Source organism: Cynocephalus volans, chromosome 4 (genome assembly GCF_027409185.1).
Source record: "Cynocephalus volans isolate mCynVol1 chromosome 4, mCynVol1.pri, whole genome shotgun sequence".
Classification (NCBI taxonomy): domain Eukaryota; kingdom Metazoa; phylum Chordata; class Mammalia; order Dermoptera; family Cynocephalidae; genus Cynocephalus; species Cynocephalus volans.
Window position 1 is genome coordinate 100,610,501 of NC_084463.1, and position 19,632 is coordinate 100,630,132.

The window sequence follows — 19,632 nt, forward strand, 5'->3', positions numbered from 1 at the left end:
TATCATGGTCCTGGGGTGACCTTGGAGCAAAAAAGAGTTGGGAAAGGTGGTAGGAATCACTGGGAAACATACCAGCAGGCCTTTCTTATCCTCAATCCTTAAGGCCTATAAAACGGGCATATGATAGGCCCTACTTTGACTTGCAAGGTGGCACTGAAGATCACTGAGGTCTCATGAAGATCTGTCAGCAGGCCTAAGACCAGGTGTCTGTCATAAGGGTTAACAGGTGGCTTTCCTGCTGCCCTAGAAGAGACCTGGAGTTCTAGGGTTTCACAACAGGTCTGTGCTCCCTCACCTACTCAGGGCTTGCTCTCAGAACAGGGTAGGTGCCACCACCCCTCTACCTGGGTCCTGCCTCAGAGGGCAATGTCAGCTTCACTCTTCATCTGCTTACCACAAAAGGCCTGCAAGACAGGGGTTGTAATCTTTACAGTAAGAAATAGGCTCAGAGTTGTGAAGTGATTTGTCCAACGGCACATGGCTGGTTAGTAGCACACTTGGGATTCAAGTGTGTCTGATTCCAAAGGTCACACACTGCTGTGGTGCAAGGCTTCCTAGAACCCTGGACCCAGAGTCTTCATCTCAACGTCTTTCTGCTGCTGCCTTCATGGTATTAGAACAGCTGGCAAGAGCTACCGAACCCCCATTTAAGAAAGAAACAAGCTAATATTGTGCTTTGAATGGTGAAATTCAAAACAATATGGGGCCTTTTCGGGCACCTCTGAAGTCACTTCACAGAAGTGATCACCTAGTCAACATAAGTCTCAACCTATCGCAGCCTAAACTTGGACCCAAGACAAAGGAATCTGCTGGCACAGAAAAGGAGCATAATGCACTGTTGTTGACTTTGGGGAGACAGGTGTGGTCTACACAAGCTCAGTTGCACCTGAAGGCTGGGACTGCTCCAGGCCACATCAACAGCAGTGTTATAACTCTTCCTGAAATTTGAGCAGTGAGTTCACCAAGCACTTTCACATCAGTGATCTCTCTTAATCCTCACAATCCTGGGGCGGGGTATGAGCTCCACTCTACTAACGAGACGGGGCAATAACTGGATCAAGGAGTCAGTGGCAGGGCTGTCCAGTTATATATAACCCAGGACCGTCTCAGAGACAGAATTGAGGCCGGCCAGGTAGGAACCAAAGCCATTTCCAGTGCTTGTGTTCTATGTGCTGCCTCTAGTCTAAGCTGGCTGAGTCTGGGAAGTGGTGTTCAGCTTCGCCACTGAGGCCTGAGGGATGTGGGACTAGTGTTTTATTTTTGTGCTTTTCATTTTCTTGTCTCTATAATGTGACCATACCACATGCCAGACTGTCCCTTGTATGTGTCATGAAAAGTCAGAGCAGAGCTGGGGTGCCTCAGAGGCTATGTAGCCCTACCCCACTCTATCAAGATAGGAGCACAGAGGCTGTGAACCCTCAGGGACCTGCCCATGCCCACAAAGCCAGAACAGGGACCAAGGTGCTCAGCTTCTTGGGCCCCACTCTTCCCTTCTGCCCCATGAGAAGAGCTAGTATGAAGCTCCTCTCCCTGCAACACACACTCTCCTGGGTGTAGCTGGAGGATAAAAAAGAAATCTTTATTATGTCAGTTTAAAGTCCCGTGCCATGCCACCCTCAGGTCACATCTGTGCAGAGGCTGCCTCGCCTGCACACCCTGAGGCCAGTTGAGAGTAGGGGCAGGTAAGGCCTGGCTAGCTCCTCCCACCCCTGCTACAGCCCTCCCACCCCAGCCCACCACAGTTATGTCAGCAATGCCTGGCGCAGCATCTGCTTCTTCTGCGGTGTGAGGCGGGTAGGGAACTGGATGTCAAAACAGATGAAGAGGTCCCCCTTCTGGGTGGGGTCCTCAGGCAATGGCATCCCCTCACCTGGCACCTTCTTGAAGTACTTGGGACTGAGAAAGGGAGGATGAAAGAAGGGAGCTTAGAGGCCCCCCCAAGAGCAGCACCTCCACAGGTCCTGCGCCACCCCTGCTCATATAACCTCAGGAATGGGACAGTCACTACAGCTTCCACCATGGGATGGCTCTTATCAGCCAGAACCGGGTGGGAGGGGAGAAGAGACTGGCTTGTTCCAAACAGCTTGCTCCCTGAAAAACCTGTTTACACTCAGACTCTGATGGAGGATTCCAGGAATCTCGTTTCAGATATGGGAAACAGCAAGGAAGGGCATGAGCAGACCCCAGGTGGGGGTGGGGGTGGGGGTGCCAAGCAAAGATTCCCAAGCAGAGGACCTTTCTTAGACAAGAACTTGGGGGATGAAACTCAAAATTCTAACAAGAGATTTAGGGGGATAAAGGCAACAGGGTTTGCCCAACACTGGTGGCCTCTAGTCTTTACGGTGGCTTCATGCAAATTAGAAAAAGACATTCCCTTTGGTAGATGAATGTATCCCACAGGTTGGACAGTGTGGGCTGGATTTGAGTCCTCTTTCAAGACTTCAGCAGGGGCCCTTGTACTAGGTGCAGCCTGCACAGCTGTACCAAGCAGAGCTGTCTGACACTACTCCCTAAATCCCAGGCCAGCCCCTCTCTTGGTTCCTGGGGCCCAAGGTAGATGAACTCACTGGACAATGTCATTGATGGGGATGTTGAGCAGACGGTCATCTAGGGTCTTCACCTCCACAGTGCAGCAGGTGAGAGCCTAGGTAGGTTAGGGCCACAGGTGGGAAAGGAAAGGGTCATCATGGCCATCCTGTTTAGAAGGCATTTTATGAGGCTGCTTGGTGCCAGACCCTGAGCTGGGCACCAGGAAGACAACAGGCTGTTCAAGAACCAATAGGTGAATGATCCAGGCAATTACCTGCCCTCAAGGAGCTCACAGTCTGATACGTAAGGTCGATGTTAATATAGTATAAGTGTTAGGAAAGAGATGGAAATAAAGGGTCTGTGGGAGCCAAGGAGAGGCCCCTAAACCATTCTGGAATGGGGCAGGAAGGCTACACAGTGATAGTAGCAGGTGATGAGGGCCTTAAAGGGTGTGGTGGGTAGACAGCATTCCAGGTGCAGGGCCCAGCAGAAAGGAGAACAGAGGTGTGAAAATGCACCACAGAAGGAGGGGAGCCAAGCCACACAGGGGCTGGAGTGCAGAGGATGAGTTGGGGGCTGGGTGCAGAGAGCCTCTGTTTAGACAGTGAGCAATGTGGCAGCGTCCGATGATCTGAGGAGATGCGAAGGGAGGCAGGAGGGCCTGCTGCACAGATACAGTCGGTGGGATGAACAGAGGGGACGAAGTCAAGAGAGATTTGGGAGGTAAAATCCACAGGACTTAGCGACTGGGGGCAGGTGGCTGGGGGAGAGGCAAAGTCTAGGCCTGTGCTGGTGGAGCCAATCCCCACCCCTTGGCTCCTCCCCTTTGCTTACTCACCTTGCCCAAAGGGATAGGGTTCACAAAGAAGAGGTCATTGTTCTCCCTGCGGAAGCGAGGGTGTAGCTTCTCTTTCACAATGAAGATAATGTCAGCTGGGATGATGTTGGGGCCCTGGGCAGGGGTAACAAGGACTAATTGGCTTTGTGATCTTGGCCAAGTTCCTACCTTGCCTCCATGTCTGTCACTATACAATGGGAAGATTAGACCAAGTTTTCTGGAAGGGCCTTTTCAGTTTGGCCCCCATAGTCCCTGCTCTGAGAAGCATACTCTGATGAATCTCCCCCAAATTACTTCTCCCCTACAGAACCTGCCCAAACTAGATGCACTCAGCTGGAGGGAGAGAGGCTTCCTCAGGTGGGGGTGGGTAGAAAACACTGAATTGGTTGCCCGCAAGTCTCTGTCCTGCAGGTAACTCCAGGCTGGGAGGCTCAGAGGAGGCACTGACCCACATGGGGAGGTCAGGGAAGGCCGCCCAGAGTGGGGAATGTTGGGGCTGGGTCTTGAAGGGTGTCTTTTGGAAGTAGATGTTTTACAGGTGAGAAAGGGGGCAAAAAGTGCCAGCAGAGGAATTAATCTCTCTCAGCTCTGAATACCCCATCACTCCGCTTCTTCTCAGGACTTAAGGACTCAGAGTGCTTTAGACAATAATTTTGTATTTTCATTTAAATAATATTTAATTTAAAATTATTAATAATAAATGGTTCATAGTAGCTTCTGTAGTTGGGCTTTATGCAGAGAAGCACTAAAGGAAATCAAGAAAAGCACTGAAGTTGACTGGGTTCTCATTTCAGGTCTTATGCTCTTGCCCTGGGCAGGTACCTTCCCTCTTCTGGCCTCCGTTTCTGAGCCCAGGTGACTGACCCTAGTCAGCTTTTTTCCCTCTCACCTGGTCCCCTTCTTTCTCAAAGGTGATACGTGTGCCCTGCCTCCAACCAGGCTTCACATCAATTGTCAGGATCTTGTCCTTGATGGTAGAAGAGTACCCGTCCTCGTTCAGCACCTGCAGCAAGATGGAAGAAGGGGGAGGCTTGCTTAGAACTTCCATGAGCACTCAGTTGGCCTTTGCACAGATGAAAGATTCTCTGTGGGATTAGTACTTGGGCTCAATCCCCTAGCAATGGGGAGAACCTTCTCTGAGCCATTCCCACTCCCACCCTATTGCCACTGGAACCAAGAATTTATTATTCCAGGATGCAGGGCAAGTCATGGGGCTGGGGCTGGCGCCTGAGATGCCAAGAAGTCACCATGAGTTGATCAAACCCAAAACTCCAGCCCTGGCCACTAATGGACGCACAGTGAACATGAACTCAGTCCTCTCTCCAAATCCCAGAGGTCCTGGCCTGAGCCTCTGGCAGATCTCCTAATCACTAGGGAGAAAGAACATGGGGGTCAACATATCTTAGCCTCACCCAATGCATTCTCCCATTATGTCATCCATCCATTCCCCGATCATGTGCCCACATGGGTGCCAGCTGTGGAAAGCATGGTCACTATCAGCATCTCTTCTGCTGGGCAAAGAGCAGCTCTTGTGCCTAGCACAGGGCTGGCCATGGGACAAGGCCAAACCAAGGTCTGGATTCTAGGGCATTGAGGGTCTTCTTCAACTAGTCACCATGGGGACTGTCTCCCAGCCCACCTTTCATGCCCACACTGCTTCCTCTTACTCATGAGGTGAAGCATACACCCTGATGAGATGCTGAGGGTATGGGATGGTAATGCCCAGAGGGCAGAATTCACAGGAAACTCCTCCCATTCAGGAGAATAGGGCTGAATTGAGAGAGGAAGGGAAAGATCTTGTCCCATTTAGGGAGGCTGCAGAGGGGACTTGTGCACTAGGAAAGAACTGGACTAATACCCTCAATTGTCCCTTCCAAATATCAGGTTCTAGAATCCTAAGATCCTACGTCTCTGAATCTAAGATTCCATGATTCCATCAGAGACCATGCCTGAGTTCTCCAGTTAGGAAAAAGGACGAGGTGACTGGTAGGATTAGAGGAGACAGTTGGTGGCTCCCAGGAGGAGCAAGCCAAGTACTCACCCTTCGGGAGATCTTAATTTTTTTGGTGCAGCCAAAGAATAAATCCTCCAGAGACAGGTAGAGGTCCCGTTCAATTGGAGGGTCCTGCTTTTTGACACCTCGGCCCCGGAGGCCCCCAAAGTTCAAATCCACCTCACTTCCTTCTGCATCAAAAAACTCTGCAGGAGGTAGGGAGAGGAGTAAGGGAAATTGTGTCCAGAGACTCGATTCTCACACACACATGCACACACAACACACCCCACATCCTCCGCCTCTGTAGTTCCCCCCACCTCTCTCCAGTGCCCCAAGTGTAATACCCAGCACCCCATTCCCACCTCTCAGACTCAGACTGTCTGGCCAGGCCAAGAAGCTGTCCTCATTGCAGATCAGTGATTACCATCCCTTGCCGCATCCCACTGCTTCACCCCCTCTTGGGACATCTCCCCATTTCCCTGACCCTCAATTCCACTGTCACAGGAAAGAGAGTGTGCCCGCTGGCAGCAGCACCAGAAAAGACTCAGGCCGTTAGCTTTCAGAGGGAGGGTCATAGCACCCTTCCCCACTCCACTCCCCTCACTGTCCAGCCCAGCCCAAGACCACAAGAGACCCCACACTTAAATTTCTATAAAGTTATCAGCTGTGATGGGGGAGGGGAAGAATTAGTTCCTAGCAAATTTGAGAGGTCACTAGCATATCTCCCAAATCCTTGTTCCTCAACTTCTTTTGCCCCTGCCCAGCTCTACACCCATAACCCCTTTTGCTGTCCCCATCCTTCCATCCGAGTGCAAAGAGAGCCCCAGGCTGGCTGCACCCTGGTGCAATCCTTTGGGCGTCAGTTTCTTGGTCCGTGAGATAAGGTAATAATGCCTGCCCTGCCTGCTGGCATTAAGATGAAGAAGAGCTAAAACTTGCTGAGAGCTTACAATGCATCAGGTGCTATTTTCAGCACTTTATTATTTCATTGGCCCAGAGAGGCCAAACAAAATGCTCACAGTCGCACAGCTTGTGAGTAGTAGAGGTGGGATCTGAAATCATTGGGATGATTTGATTACAGAACTTGTGCCCTTAACCACTATACTATATTGCTAGATGTGGAAGCCTTTATAAACTGGAGAGTCAGGGGTCGCTATTATGGTTAAGATTTTCTGTAGTCTGCCTCTCATGGGTAATGTCATGGAATGAACTTCACAGGCTAGAATGGTGCAATGACTTTAGGCTGGGGATGGGGAGGTGGCTTCACACTATGATGTGATAGGTAATCAAGAGGCCTGTGAATTACCTAGTCCCTCTCCTGCATTACTGAATTCATGGTGTGCCAGGTAGTAGACACTACAGTAGCCAGGCCACGGGAAGCCCAGCCCTTCAACCCTGCAGGGAAATGGGACACAAGAAGCCAAGGGGTGGAGCACTGTAACAGTATAGCCCCTGAACACCATCTAAGGGACCCCCAAGCCCTGAGCCTGACCTTCCCTAATGAGCGATGCCCCTGTAAGCTCTCGCTTGGCTCCTTTGAACTGCCTCTTTTCCGTGCACCTGTCCCAAGGAGAGAGAGTTCCACCGCGTGGCATTTTCTTTTTCTTTTTTCTTTGTCTTTTTTTGTGTGTGTGTGACCGGTAAGGGGATCGCAACCCTTGACTTGGTGTCGCGCACACCGCACTCAGCCAGTGAGTGCACCAGCCGTCCCTACATAGGATCCGAACCCACGGCGGGAGCGCTGCTGCACTCCCAGCGCCGAACTCTCCCGAGTGAGCCACAGGGTCGGCCCACTGCGTGGCATTTTCTGACTGCAAAGCCCATTTTCGTGAGCACTGTCTCATTTGATAATGACCCCCAACACATGATTATTATGGCCATTTAATGGTGAGGAAGCTGAGGTCTCAGAGGGGTGAAGAAATTTACCCAAGATCACACAGGTCATAAATGGCAGTGCATGGATTTGAAACAGGCCCTCTGACTCCAAGTCCCCTGCTTTTTCCAGTCTCACGTGGAGTTAATAAACTCAGCTTCCTCTGGCAGACATGTGAGGGTAATGCACAGTGGGAGCGGTCTCTGAGGTGGACCGCTGTAGACCACTGATTAGCATGGAGAAGAGGAAGAGAGACTTTTGAATGCAGAAAGCCTGCTGTATAGCCAGGGAGAAGGAGCAGGGGGTCAGGGGGAGACAGGCAGTGAAAATATAGACTCTCTGAGTTAGTTGCATAACCAGAGCCAGGAAGATAGGTTTGAAGGTTAACTGTCTTTGCAAGACGATTCTGAGCCTCAGAAATCAACTCTTAGTCGGTTTTTCTGGGATGTGGATCATGCACCCATGCTTCTATCCACCTGCTCATCCTCCCATGTACTTATCTGTTCACCCTTCCACCCACTCATCTGTTCATCCCTCCTCCCTTCTGCCCATCTGTCCTTCCTTCCGTCCTTTCATCCATCCACCTGTCCACTCACTCTTGTCAGCTGCTTGTCTGGGGTTTGGGTGCTCAGAGATCAATCAGACCTGGAAGAGTCCCCAGTCTGGTAGGGAGATAAGCATATTAGGGAAACTGACTGTAAGAAGCATGAGAACTGTTTCACCAGAAGAAGAGACAATGGGCATCTTCCCACATATACATGTTAGCAAAAGACTGGAACGAAACTAAATATCCATTAATAAGAGAGAAATTAAAAATAAATTCTAAAACACCCCATGGTGGGTATGCTGGCACTTGGCATCCATTCCATCCTCCTTGTTTTGTACCTTCCCTGCTGTAGAATCTATAGAGCTAAAGAGGACTGTTTCCCAGGCTTTCTTGCAGCTAGGGTTCTGTCTTTGAACTCTGTTCATCAGGTAAACTCTGAGATACTTGGAAGGCAGACATCTCTCTGTGGCTTTGGCTGGAGCTGGTGAGCACAACCACGGGGATACTGGGTTTTTCTGCAGCGACACTTCTGTGTCTACCCATTAGCTTCGTGCCTGTCAGAGGCAAGTAGGGCAGTGATGGCAACATTCCTTAAGCATGGTTGCAGCTACAATGGTATGTTCTAGAACACAACAGTGGTGGTTCCTGATTCCCTCTTCATGACTGTGGTGGAGACAGCATCTCTCCCTGTGGGCCAGTTTGGAAGTATTGTTCTCAGAGGAATTCCTGGGGGGCCAGCCTAGAGCCCTCTCACCAGAACTTCCAATGATTAGGTTTAAGCACCTAATTCCTTATATTGAACCCCTTTCTGCTTCACATGGTTAAAATGGTATCTGTTTCTACAACCGATCCCTTACTAACATCTGTACAATGAAATCTTATGCAGCCATGACAGTGATTAAAGTAGACCTGTACATATAGGATAATCTCTAAGATGTATTAAGTGAAAAAAATCAGTGTATACAATGTGGTCCCATTTCCTTAACAAAACAACAGGTTTATGTAAAAATAAATATATGCTCATAAGTGCATAGAAATTCCTGGAAGGATACATAAACTTAACAGTGAGTGGCTACTTCTGGGGAAAGAAAAAGAGGGCTAGAATTTATTTCTCTTTCAATAAATTGTTTTACTTTTTTTTTTTAACCATTTATTATATGAAGGTAATTCAAAAAGTTCATGGAAAGATTCGTGTTATCTTTTAGTTCTATTTTTCCATGAACTTTTCAAATTAAACAGAACTACCCAAAGAAAAGCATCTTTCACAGCTGTGTCCTTTCCCAGTAAAGCAAGGGGGTAAGTACGCCCTCTTACCACTGAATGGGTTGTCTCCTCCAAAGAACTCATGGAAAACCTTTTCAGGGTTGCCATGGAAGACGTAACCAGTTGTCCATGGGGTCTGGGATCCAAACTCCAGAGGAATTCCACCTTTCAGGCCCTCCTCTCCAAACCTGTCATAGATGCCTCTCTTCACAGCTGTGGATATGTGTCACCTTGAGGAGGGGTCCAGCCTTGGGGGCTCAGATAGATGAAGGGGCTGAGAAGCGGGAGGATGTGGGGAAGGGAAAGGGGCAAAAACAGCCTTATTTCCAAAGTGTCTGCCATGTGGCTGTCTTTGGAATCAGACTTTAGAAGCTGGGGGTTCAATTTCATTCTGGTGGACCTAGGTATGGTACCTATAGCCAAGAAGAGAGACGGGACAGATTAAGATTTGCTGGGGGTGGGGTGGGGGTTGCAGGAAGAACTGAGAGACTAAAGGTCAGGTCCTGGGATGTGGCTTAATTCAGTTATCATGTCTACTGTCTTATGTGGGTAAATAGAGTCTTAGAACCTTAAAATTTTAGAATCTAAGAATTCTAGAGCCTCCAAATTCTACAGCTTTAAAATCCTAGAGTCTAAGGACTCTGAAGTCCTGCACACTTGGGGATGGAGAAACCTTAGTGATCTTCTAGCTGGCGTTCTGCACAGTACCCACGATTACAGTCTTCAGGACAAGCCCTCAGGGAAAGCCCCCAGGCACTGCCCCGTGTTAGGACCGGCTATCACACTTTCCCCATTCTTCTGGTTTCCATGGGAGAGATATTTCCTAATAACCTCCGGCCTCTCTCTGCCCCTTTATACTCCTGCTGTCCTTGGGGAGATGGGGACATAGCCACTTGCTGATTCTGGGAGGGCCGGGGGGGGGGGGGGGGGGGCACGGCTGCTCAGCGTCAGCCTTGTTCCCTCGGCAGCAGGCGGCTCACTCTGCTCCTGGGGGGAAGGTTCCATCCCTGCAGAGGGGTAGGGGGTCATGTGCCCTGCACTGCCCCGACTGGGAGAGCAGGTCAGCCTACTCCTGGGCTCTACACCTCCACCTTTGCTTGCAGCTACTGAGAAAGGCAATTCTTTATTCCGTTTCTCCCCGTTGGTTTAGAGTCAGGGCAGGGAAGAGGGCTGCTTGCTCTCCATTGGGCCCCCTCAGAAAACCCAACAGTCTACAAGCTTAAGGAATGATCTTAATGGAGGAGTGGGTGATGGATGAGATCTCCTGGAGCGAGTTCTCATGCTCAGCCCCACAGTCACTCACGGTCACTCAGCACATCATAGGCCTCTGCTATTTGCCTGAACGTCTCTGCTGCAGATGGCTCGTTTGACGTCAACGGGTGGTTTTTAAGGGCGAGTTTCCGGTACCTAGAAGAGGGAGGGTTAATACCAGTCAGAATGGCTGCCTGTTCCTGAGGGGCAGAGCACAGTTCAGAGCTGGTGCCGCTGTCTGCTATAACTCAGGGATGTCCTCCCAGGTGGTGCTGGCCACCGAGGTGCAGTGCTCAGGTCACCCTGAAGAGAACCTGGTGTACGGAGCTTAGGTGAATGACAGCCACAGTGGTGGCCCCCCTGGGCATTTGTGCTGAGGCTACACTTCCCCCAGCTACCCCAGCCACTGCCTAAGTGTGGTGGGGACATCAGTGCTGGCCCATTCCTGCGAGACATGGGACTCCTTCAGTGGGCGGCCTTTGCTGAGGACTCCCCCAGCCTGGCTGAGATTTTCTCTCACCGCACTGCAGCTCTCCCTACCCAATCCTTCCTTCCCTCTGTCCTTCCACAGGAGTCAGGCCTGCACTGTTAAGGCTCTCCCTGCACCCTCCTGCTCCCTCCCCTTCTCTCACAGGCCCCTTAGACTCCCACACATTTCCTGCACATCTAATCCTGTCTGCTTTTCAGAGTGCCAGAAGTGACATGCAGGCTTCTTGAGAGGGTGAGATAAAATCAGGTGTTCAGAGGGCCTGGCAGATAGAGGCCTGACTGGTCCTTTCTGGCTCATCTCCCACCCTGTGCTCATTCTCTCCCCACTTCTGTATTGCCCAATCCCACCACTTAGTGACCAAAGCCTGCAGCATCTCAGGATATGTGTCAGCAGTGTCCCAGGAGGGAAGAGATGGCATGGTCTGGGCAATTTGTGGAGAGTTTAATAAAGGGATCATTCACCAAGGTGCACGAAGAGGGGAGGGAGACCACCAGTCACAGGACCTGAGTGCTGGGAACCCTGAGGCACCCTGACCACCCCTGAGCCTGTAGGAATGAGGAGAGGGAGCAGTTACTGAAACTGGGAAGGAGAAAATGTGTGCACAGGGCCCTTGGCAGGAGCTGTGGCCCTTGGTTAAGGGACATAGGCAACTGAACAGACCCCATAGGAAGGGAGCTGGGGAATAAAGACCACAGCCCCACCCTCGTGCTACCATTTAGCAGAATGCACAAGGAAGCCTGGTGCCTCCCAGGGCACACAGCACGGCAGGGGAGGGTGGGGAGCAGATCTGGAGTGGCACATGGAAGACAACCAGCTCAGACTCCTAAGTTGCTCAGTTTAAATGTGACCCCACGTAGCCTTGGCTAGGTCAGAGCCTGGCTCCTCTTCCCCTGCCCTCAGCTTCTGTGTTGGTGTCCAGGCAAGCTCACCTCTCACATGGCTCATGACTCCCGAATCCCTATCTCAAGCCAGACCCCTTCCCTGAGCCCTCGACTTCTACAAGCAGCTGTCTCCTTGCTAGCTCCTCACCAGTGTCCCACAGGCACTGCAAATTCAATGAGCCCAAACATGACCACATTTTTATTGTTAATTTTCTCCCCAGGCACTGCAACCAGAAATCTGAGCATTATCTTTGACTCCAAGTTCTCCTTTGTCCCCTCCACCCCCACCCATCAGTCACCAAGTCGTCAATTTTTCCTTCTAAATAACGTTCCGTTCCTTCCTCTTCATTCCTACAAGCTATTGCCAAACCATGTCTTCCTGTATCCAGCGGGTCCTCCTCTCCAGTCCACCCTGTGTGCTGCCACTGCTTTGATCTCTCCCTCTCTCTCATTAGTTTGATTCTTCTAAAATACCCTCTGACCAAGTCACTCTCCTGCCTAAACGCCTCGCTCATTCCCCTGTTGTCTTGAGCATAAAGCCCCAATGTCTCTGAGATTCAAGCCCCTACATCTCTCTGGCCTCGCTCCCGCTTCTCCTTCCCTGCTCCCATGACCTTTCCTGCCCCTCTGAACCTCTCATCACTCTCCAAACTCTTCCTCTGTATTGCTCCCTGCCCCTGCACATTCTATTCCCTTTTGCTGTGCCGCTCACCCCTCTGCAGCCCCTCCCAGCTCCTCCTGGCAATTTTCTATTCATCCTTCAACATTCAGCTCAGGGACCAACTCCTCCAGGGCACCCTCCTTGACTGCCAGCCTCCATTCTTTTTTTTTTTTTTTTTTTTTCGTGACCGGCACTCAGCCAGTGAGTGCACCAGTCAGTCCTATATAGGATCCGAACCCGCGGCGGGAGCGTTGCCGCGCTCCCAGAGCAGCACTCTACCAAGTGCGCCACGGGCTCGGCCCTGCCAGCCTCCATTCTAGGTCAGATTCTCCCTCCCAAGTCCCCAGTGCCTTTGATCCTAGCACTTAGCATGCTGTGTTCCAGGTGACTGTTGACTAATCTGTCTCCCCCACAAGACTGTGAGGTCCTGGAGCTGCTATGTCCAGTTCTCTGTGTCTCCAGTGCCTAGCACCGAGCAGGAATGAGTAAATGAATGACACGAGCTCACTGCCCTGAGAGGCAGCCCATCTCACTGCCCTGGAGCTGCTGCCGCTCTGCAATTCTCCCTCCTTCCCAAAGTAGCCTGGTTCTGCCCTTGGGGGCCTTACAGAGAGAATCTGCTCTGTCTACCTTCAGAGACTTGAAGACAATTGTCACAGCCTCCCTGAGACTTCTAAATCAGCCCTTCTCAATTACAAAGGTCACAGTCAGTTATAACTGCAAGTAAATTCTATCAGTGAGTAAAATTAACAAAGTTTGAGAAGAGTTTAGTTTTTCACATAAATTCAAGTGGTTTTAAGATGATCCCAGTAGTAACATCGCTCTCACTCACCTGCTTTCCTGAGTGAGAGAGAAAGGGGTAATGCGTTGATTAAGAATCCTGGGCCACTATGAATCATCATGGTGATTTTTGTCTTTATGTAAGTTTAACTTTTTTTTTTTTTGGTCAAAATCCAGGTAATCCTATAGGTGAGCATGTCATACATGTGATTCATCCCTTAAGAAATGTTGCAGGGGAGAAGGGTTAAGGACTGTTTTTTGAAACATATGCAGTGCTTTTAATCATTCTTTCTGTGACATGGTTTCCCATGCAAATGATTGCTGGGCATTTGCACATACATCATCTAATCCTATTTCAACACCACAGCAAAGATGATGATGATGATGATGATGATGATTGTTATTACTACTACTACTACTACTACTATTATTATTATTATTATTATTATCATCATCATCAGAGATGGGAAAACAGGCTCAGAGCATTAAGTAATTTAACAAGCTCAGGTCACAGAGCTGGCAGTTAAATGAACCTGGATTCAGATTTGGGCCTTTCCAACACTTAAGCTGTGCTTATCTTTCTGCACTCCAACTGCCCTCCTTCCTGGTTATCTTTTTTTTTTTTTTTTCCTTTTTTGGTGGCCAGCTAGTACAGGGACCCAAACCTGTGACCTTGGTGTTATAAGGCTGGTCTCTAAACAACTGAACAACCGGCCAGCCTTTCCTGGTAATCTTCCTCTATGTGGGTCCTACTGGCCAGGGAGATATCCTGAACAGTGGGTGACATCACACATTGTCCTGAATTGTTCTCAAATTGTTTCATGAGTTTGTGTCTTGTTTCTCCAACTATACTAAAGATTCTGCTTATGCCACTTAAATCTCCTACAGGACCTGGCCCCAGGGATAAGCCCATGGTGGGCAACTCTAGTAGGCATGGTGTCTGAATACTGGCTCTGCCATTTACTAGATGTGTGGCCTTGGGATAATAATAATGGCACGTACCTCTCAGGGTTGTTGGGAGGGTTCAATGAAATAATGATGGAAAATGCTCAGAACAGCACCTACACACTCAATAAATGTGTGTAAATAAATAAAACTATACAATCTTAATTTATTCTAGACTCCTTTTTCTTTACCCTCCAATAAAGCACTTACATACCATGTCCATTCTCGCCCCTCTCTCCAGCCTACCGCCCTACTTTAAGCCTCGTCTTTTGCCTCGATTACCATGACAGCCTCCTAAGGGGTCTCTCTCCTGCCAATATTAGCCTCCACAGCACCCTGTACTTCCTCTTTTGTAACACTCATCATAGTTGTGGTAACATTCAATATCTGTATTTACCAACAAAGTTAAGCTGAATGAAGTAAGGGAGCATATCTGTCTGATTCACAATTATATCTCCAGCTGCTACCACTGTACCTAACCTGTACAGTAGGCATTCAGTAAATATTTGATAAAAAAATTGATTTTTAGAAAAATGTGCTGACTTCTTAGGAATGTACACAGAGTCCTCAAGACTTGATGGAAGTATTCAGAGATGCAGTTTAGTCAACACCAAAAACCTACATGATGGCCAGAATAAAATTTGTAACACATTCATCTGGCCAGGTCACTCCCCTCTTTACAATCCTTTGATTCCCCATAATATTCAGGATAAAGTTCAAGTGACTCGTTTGTCCCCATTTCATTGCTAGGAAAACCAAGGCACCCAGGAGAGGAGACAGGACATAGGGCATAAAGGGAGATGGGCTGGGAACAGGTTGAGGAACTAAGGTGTCCGAATTTCCAGCCTGGGCCTTGCCCAGGTATGCAAGAAGTAAAAAAAGGAGCAAGGTTTTCCTTGTCTGTCCTAAGCTGTGTAGGAAAGCTCGGTTTGGAAGACATGAGGGAGGGGCCTGTCCCGGCACACCCCTAGGGCCTGGCTCCCACCCTTACTTACGCCTTTTTGATCTGGGCATCCTCTGAATTGCGAGTGATCTGGAGCACAGAGTAATAATCCTGGCCCATGGCTGGCTGGCAGTGGTTGGTGGATAGTCCTGTCTCCAGCAAGGCTGTTAGTCTGCATTCCTTGGTTGCTCCTGACAACCGCACAGGTGCACTCTGGGAGCTGTAGTTCTTCCTTTCAAAGCAAATCGGCATCTTAGCTCTGCTTCATAGAAGGAAAGAAAGGATTAGGAGCTGGGGTGATTCTGTGACCCTAATAAATGTCACTCAACTCAGAAATGGGAGAGTCACAGAGCCCCGTTTTATTTTTTGTTTTTAAGGAGAGCAGCAAATTAGTTTTAATTAAAGATTTTTAGAACAAATGCATTTGGTTGATTTTTAAAAAAATAAATTTTGGGGCCGAGCCCGTGGCGCACTTGGTAGAGTGCTGCGCTGGGAGCGCGGCGACGCTCCCACCGCGGGTTCGGATCCTATATAGGACTGACCGGTGCACTCACTGGCTGAGTGCCGGTCACAAAAAAAAAAAAAAAAAAAAAAAACGACAAAAAAAAAAAATAAAATAAATTTTTAATTTTAGAATAGTTTTAGATTTTCAGAAAAGTTGAGAAGAGAGAGTACAGAGTTCCCATATACTCCACACCCAGGTTCTCCTGTTATTAACATCTTATATTAGCATGGTACATTTGTCACAAATAATGACCAATATTGATACTTTACTATTAGATAAAAATCTGTATTTTATTCAGATCCACTATTTTAAGCTAATGTCTTTTTTCTTTTTCAGAATCCCATACAAGATACCACACTACATTTAGTTGTCATATCTCCTTAGGCTTCTCTTGGCTGTGACAGGTTCCCAGACTTCCCATTTTTAATTTTTAAAAATTAAAAACAATTTTTTAGACTTTCCATTTTTTGACGACCTTGACAGATAGTTTAAGGAGTACTGGTTAGGTATTTTGTAGAATGTCCCTCAATTGGGATTTGTTTGATGTTTTTCTTATGATTAGTCTGGAGTTATGGGACTTGCAGAGGAATATGACACAAACATCACAGCATATCAAAGGTACATGCAATCAATAGACCTGTCACTACTGCTGTGAACTTAATCACCTGGCTGAGGTAGTGTTTGTCAGTTCTGTGGATTGAATGCCCTCCAAACTCAATGAAACTTAATCCCCATTGTGACAGTGTTAAAAAGGTGGGAAATCCTATTCTGGTCATTGAAAGGTGGGGCCTTTGGGAGGTGATTAGATTTGAGGACTACACTGGTGAATGGGTTGATCCATTCGTGGAGTAGTGGGCATGGTTCTGATGGCTTTAAAAGGAGAGCAAGTGAGGAGTTAGCTGTCTTGCTCAGCCATTCTCACCACGTGACACCCGGCATTGGTGTAAACCACCCCAAGAACGAGGCCCTCACCAGATGTGTTCCCTGGACTTTGGACTTCCCAGCCCCTGGAACTTTTTTGAAGTTTTAAAAAATTTATTTAAAAAAATTAATTCTGGGGCCGGCCCGTGGCTCACTCGGGAGAGTGCGGTGCTAATAACACCAAGGCCCCGGGTTCGGATCCCATATACGGATGGCCGGTTCGCTCACTGGGTGAGCGTGGTGCTGACCACACCAAGTCAAGGGTTAAGATCCCCTTACCGGTCATCTTTTAAAAAAAAATAATAATAAATTAATTAATTAATTCTATTTTTAAAAAAATTACTCAGTTTCGGGTATTCTGTTATAAGCAACAGAAATAGACTAATACAGTCAGGTTTCTCTACTGTGAAGTCACTTTCTTTCCCCCTATCCATATCGTACTCTTTGGAAGTCACTGTGCAGCCCGCCCTTAAAGAGTGGGGGATTATGCTTCACCTCCCTGAGGGCAGCAGAGCCCTGTTTTCCACTCACATCCCACATCCAAGCAGTCACCAAGCTCAGTCCATTCTACCTCTGACACCTCTCCAGCCCCTCCTCTTCCTCCTCCTAGCCACAGGCTTGCTCTGGCTTCTTTCAGCAAGACCACCACAACTTCCTCACCCTTCTGCCTGCCTAGTCTCTACCCTGTCAAGACCATACTCCGCACTGTCCAGAGTGGAGTCCAAGCTGCCCACCCTGCACACAGGCCCTCTGTGATCCGATACCTCCCTTCCCACCCTTATCTCTCACCACTACCCTGCATGCCCCCTTGCTAGACAGACGAACTGCAGCACCTGTAATCACCCAAACTAACCCGTCTCTCTCTCCTCTCACATTCATCTAGGCTGCTACCTCTGCTCAGAACCCTCCTACCACACCCACCCTCGACCCTGGCCTCAATCCAGCTAACTCCTATTTATTTATTTTTTCTTCTTGTTAAGTAGTTTATATACCAAAAGAGCAGCAATAGAACATTCCTTGTTGAAGGAATACTGCCCGTGTGCACCTCCCTGTCTTTTTTTTCTCTTGCTTTTCTTTATAGTTTTACTACATATGCATGTATCCAGTGGTGTGCTGGTAAATGCTTAACAACTGGCTCAGCAGAAGGGGGAAAAACGGCCTTATTTTTTACATTTACAAGTTTTTCCCAAGCTGGTCCAAGCCTGCTCCAGCACAACACTGCATGTATCCCTAACAATGCATTTACTTTTTCATATTTTTTAACTTTAAATGACATAATTTATACAAATGGTAGATATTTGTGTGTGTGTGTATGTGTGTGTGTGTGATTTATTTTCAGAGGGGCTATATAGTACTCCCTGTTTGATGACACACGGATATGTGTGTCAATGTTGCCAGGTAACGTCAAACAGCTTTCAGAATTGGTTGTTCTAAGTTACATTGGCGGCTGCAGCGCATGAGAGCTCCTTTTGCTCCACATCCTCACCAACTCTCAATGTCAAGTTTTCAAATGATTGCCAACATAGTAGGTGTAAAATAGCATCTCACTGTGGATTTTAGTTAGCATTCCTTGATTGAGCATCTTTTCATATTTATTAGCCATTTGTTTTTCCCCATTGTGAAATGCCTACTTATGTTTTTGCCCTTTTTTTCTATTGGGCTATCCTTCTATTAAAAAAATTGATTTGTGGCTCTTTATGTTTTTGGCAAATTCTTTGCTGTTGATAATAAAATATACTCCTAATTTAGTTTGAAGCTTGTCTTTTCACCTTTTTTAATGAGGTCAAATTTATAAGTCTTTTTCTTCTTGGTTGTATTTTTTCTGGTTCAAGAAGTATTTCCCATGTGTGACTATAAAGATCTTCACCTATATGTTCTTCCAAATGTCCATTTCACGTTTATTATTTATTCATTTATTTTTATGTTTGGCAGCTGACTGGTACAGGGATCGAACCCTCAACGTTTTTTTGCTTGTTTATTTGTTTTTTTGGTGGCTGCTCATTTCACATTTAAATCTTTAATCCACCTGGAACTTATTTTTGTGTATATAGTTCAAGGTAGGTATCATTTTTTTCTTTTAGATATCCAGCTGTTCCAGACTATTTCTTTTTTTCCTTTTTCTTTTTTTTGAGGGGTGGCTGGAGATCGAACCCTTGACCTTGGTGTTAAAACACCAGTCCATTATTTCCCATCAATCTGTGCTGACTGCTGTGTTATATGTCAAGTTTCCACACATGCATGGGTTTCAATCTGGGCTATTGTTCCACTGCTCTGTCCCTGGGGCACGCAATAGCCCTCTCCCTCCCCCTCCCTCCCCTCCTTTCCCCCTCCCTTCCCCCTCCCTCCCCTCCTTTCCCCCTCCCCTCTCCCTCTCCCTCCCCCTCTCCCTCTCCCTCTCCCTCTTTTCCTTCTTCTCCTCCTCTTCCTCTCCCTTCACCTCCTCTTTTTTTCAGGAATATCTCCTCTAGGTATTACCCCCTTGCTCAGCCTTTTACTCCTCTCAAATGGAAATGTGTTCTTAAGAAAGGATCTAGTATCAGTGACAGAGAAAGTGCTGCTTTTTAAATCTCATCTCTAATTGTGTCAGGAAAAGCGTGGTCCCCTGATGGCGTTTCAGATACTGCTGCGTGAGGTGTGTAAGAACTTTCCTGGGTCCTCTGAAACCACGCTGTTACAGAGGAGAGTAACATATATTAAAGAAGCCGCTTCATATATTATTCGAGGCAAAAGGCATACTTTAGGTGGATTTGGAGTAAGTAAAACACACTTTTGGAGTTGAGGCAAAAGACAGAGAAATCAATTAAGGAGCTAAGAAATAAAATGCAGGTTTGGGGTGAGCTGAGTAGTCAGAAAGTGACCAAATGTTGATGCTGCTGAGCCCGCTTGCCAGTTGTGTGACCTTAAAAAAGTTTACTTAATGCCCCCGAGTCTAAGTTTCATCACATACATGAAATTATTAACACCATCTATACCACAGGTTTGGTGGGAAAATATTACGTGAAGTATAGGAAAGCATGTCATGTACAGAAGATGCTCCCTCAGGCTCGAGGCAATAGAGACCCAAGTTCCAAATCCTGTCTGTTAGCTACTGGTTTTATGATCTTTAACAACTACTTCCTAGCGATAGGTGACTATTTGTAAAATGAAAGTGTGGAATTATCCTTTTTATTTTTTACATGTACAAGCTTTCTTGTGGATTTTCATTTGCATTT

At 47.7% G+C, this 19,632-nt stretch overlaps 1 protein-coding gene across 1 annotated transcript; it reads right to left on the reverse strand.

Moving 5' to 3' along the window:
- Positions 1 to 1,742: 1,742 nt before the first annotated feature.
- On the reverse strand, positions 1,743 to 15,114 carry DNAJB13 (DnaJ heat shock protein family (Hsp40) member B13). The gene is made up of 8 exons (XM_063095765.1): positions 15,047 to 15,114; positions 10,347 to 10,450; positions 9,095 to 9,256; positions 5,409 to 5,566; positions 4,257 to 4,370; positions 3,368 to 3,481; positions 2,568 to 2,644; positions 1,743 to 1,896 (listed from the first exon to the last, which is right to left on the reverse strand). The coding sequence occupies exons 1-8, from the start codon at positions 15,112 to 15,114 to the stop codon at positions 1,743 to 1,745; spliced, it is 951 nt and encodes a 316-aa protein (XP_062951835.1).
- Positions 15,115 to 19,632: the final 4,518 nt, after the last annotated feature.

Coding starts and splice junctions, on each gene's coding strand:
- DNAJB13 (XM_063095765.1), bottom strand. CDS start 15,114: ATGGGCCAGGATTATTACTCTGTGCTCCAGATCACTCGCAATTCAGAG. Junction 10,451..15,046: donor GATGCCCAGATCAAAAAGGC/GTAAGTAAGGGT, acceptor TCCCTCTTCTAG/GTACCGGAAACTCGCCCTTA. Junction 5,567..9,094: donor AGGAGACAACCCATTCAGTG/GTAAGAGGGCGT, acceptor TACCTCCTGCAG/AGTTTTTTGATGCAGAAGGA.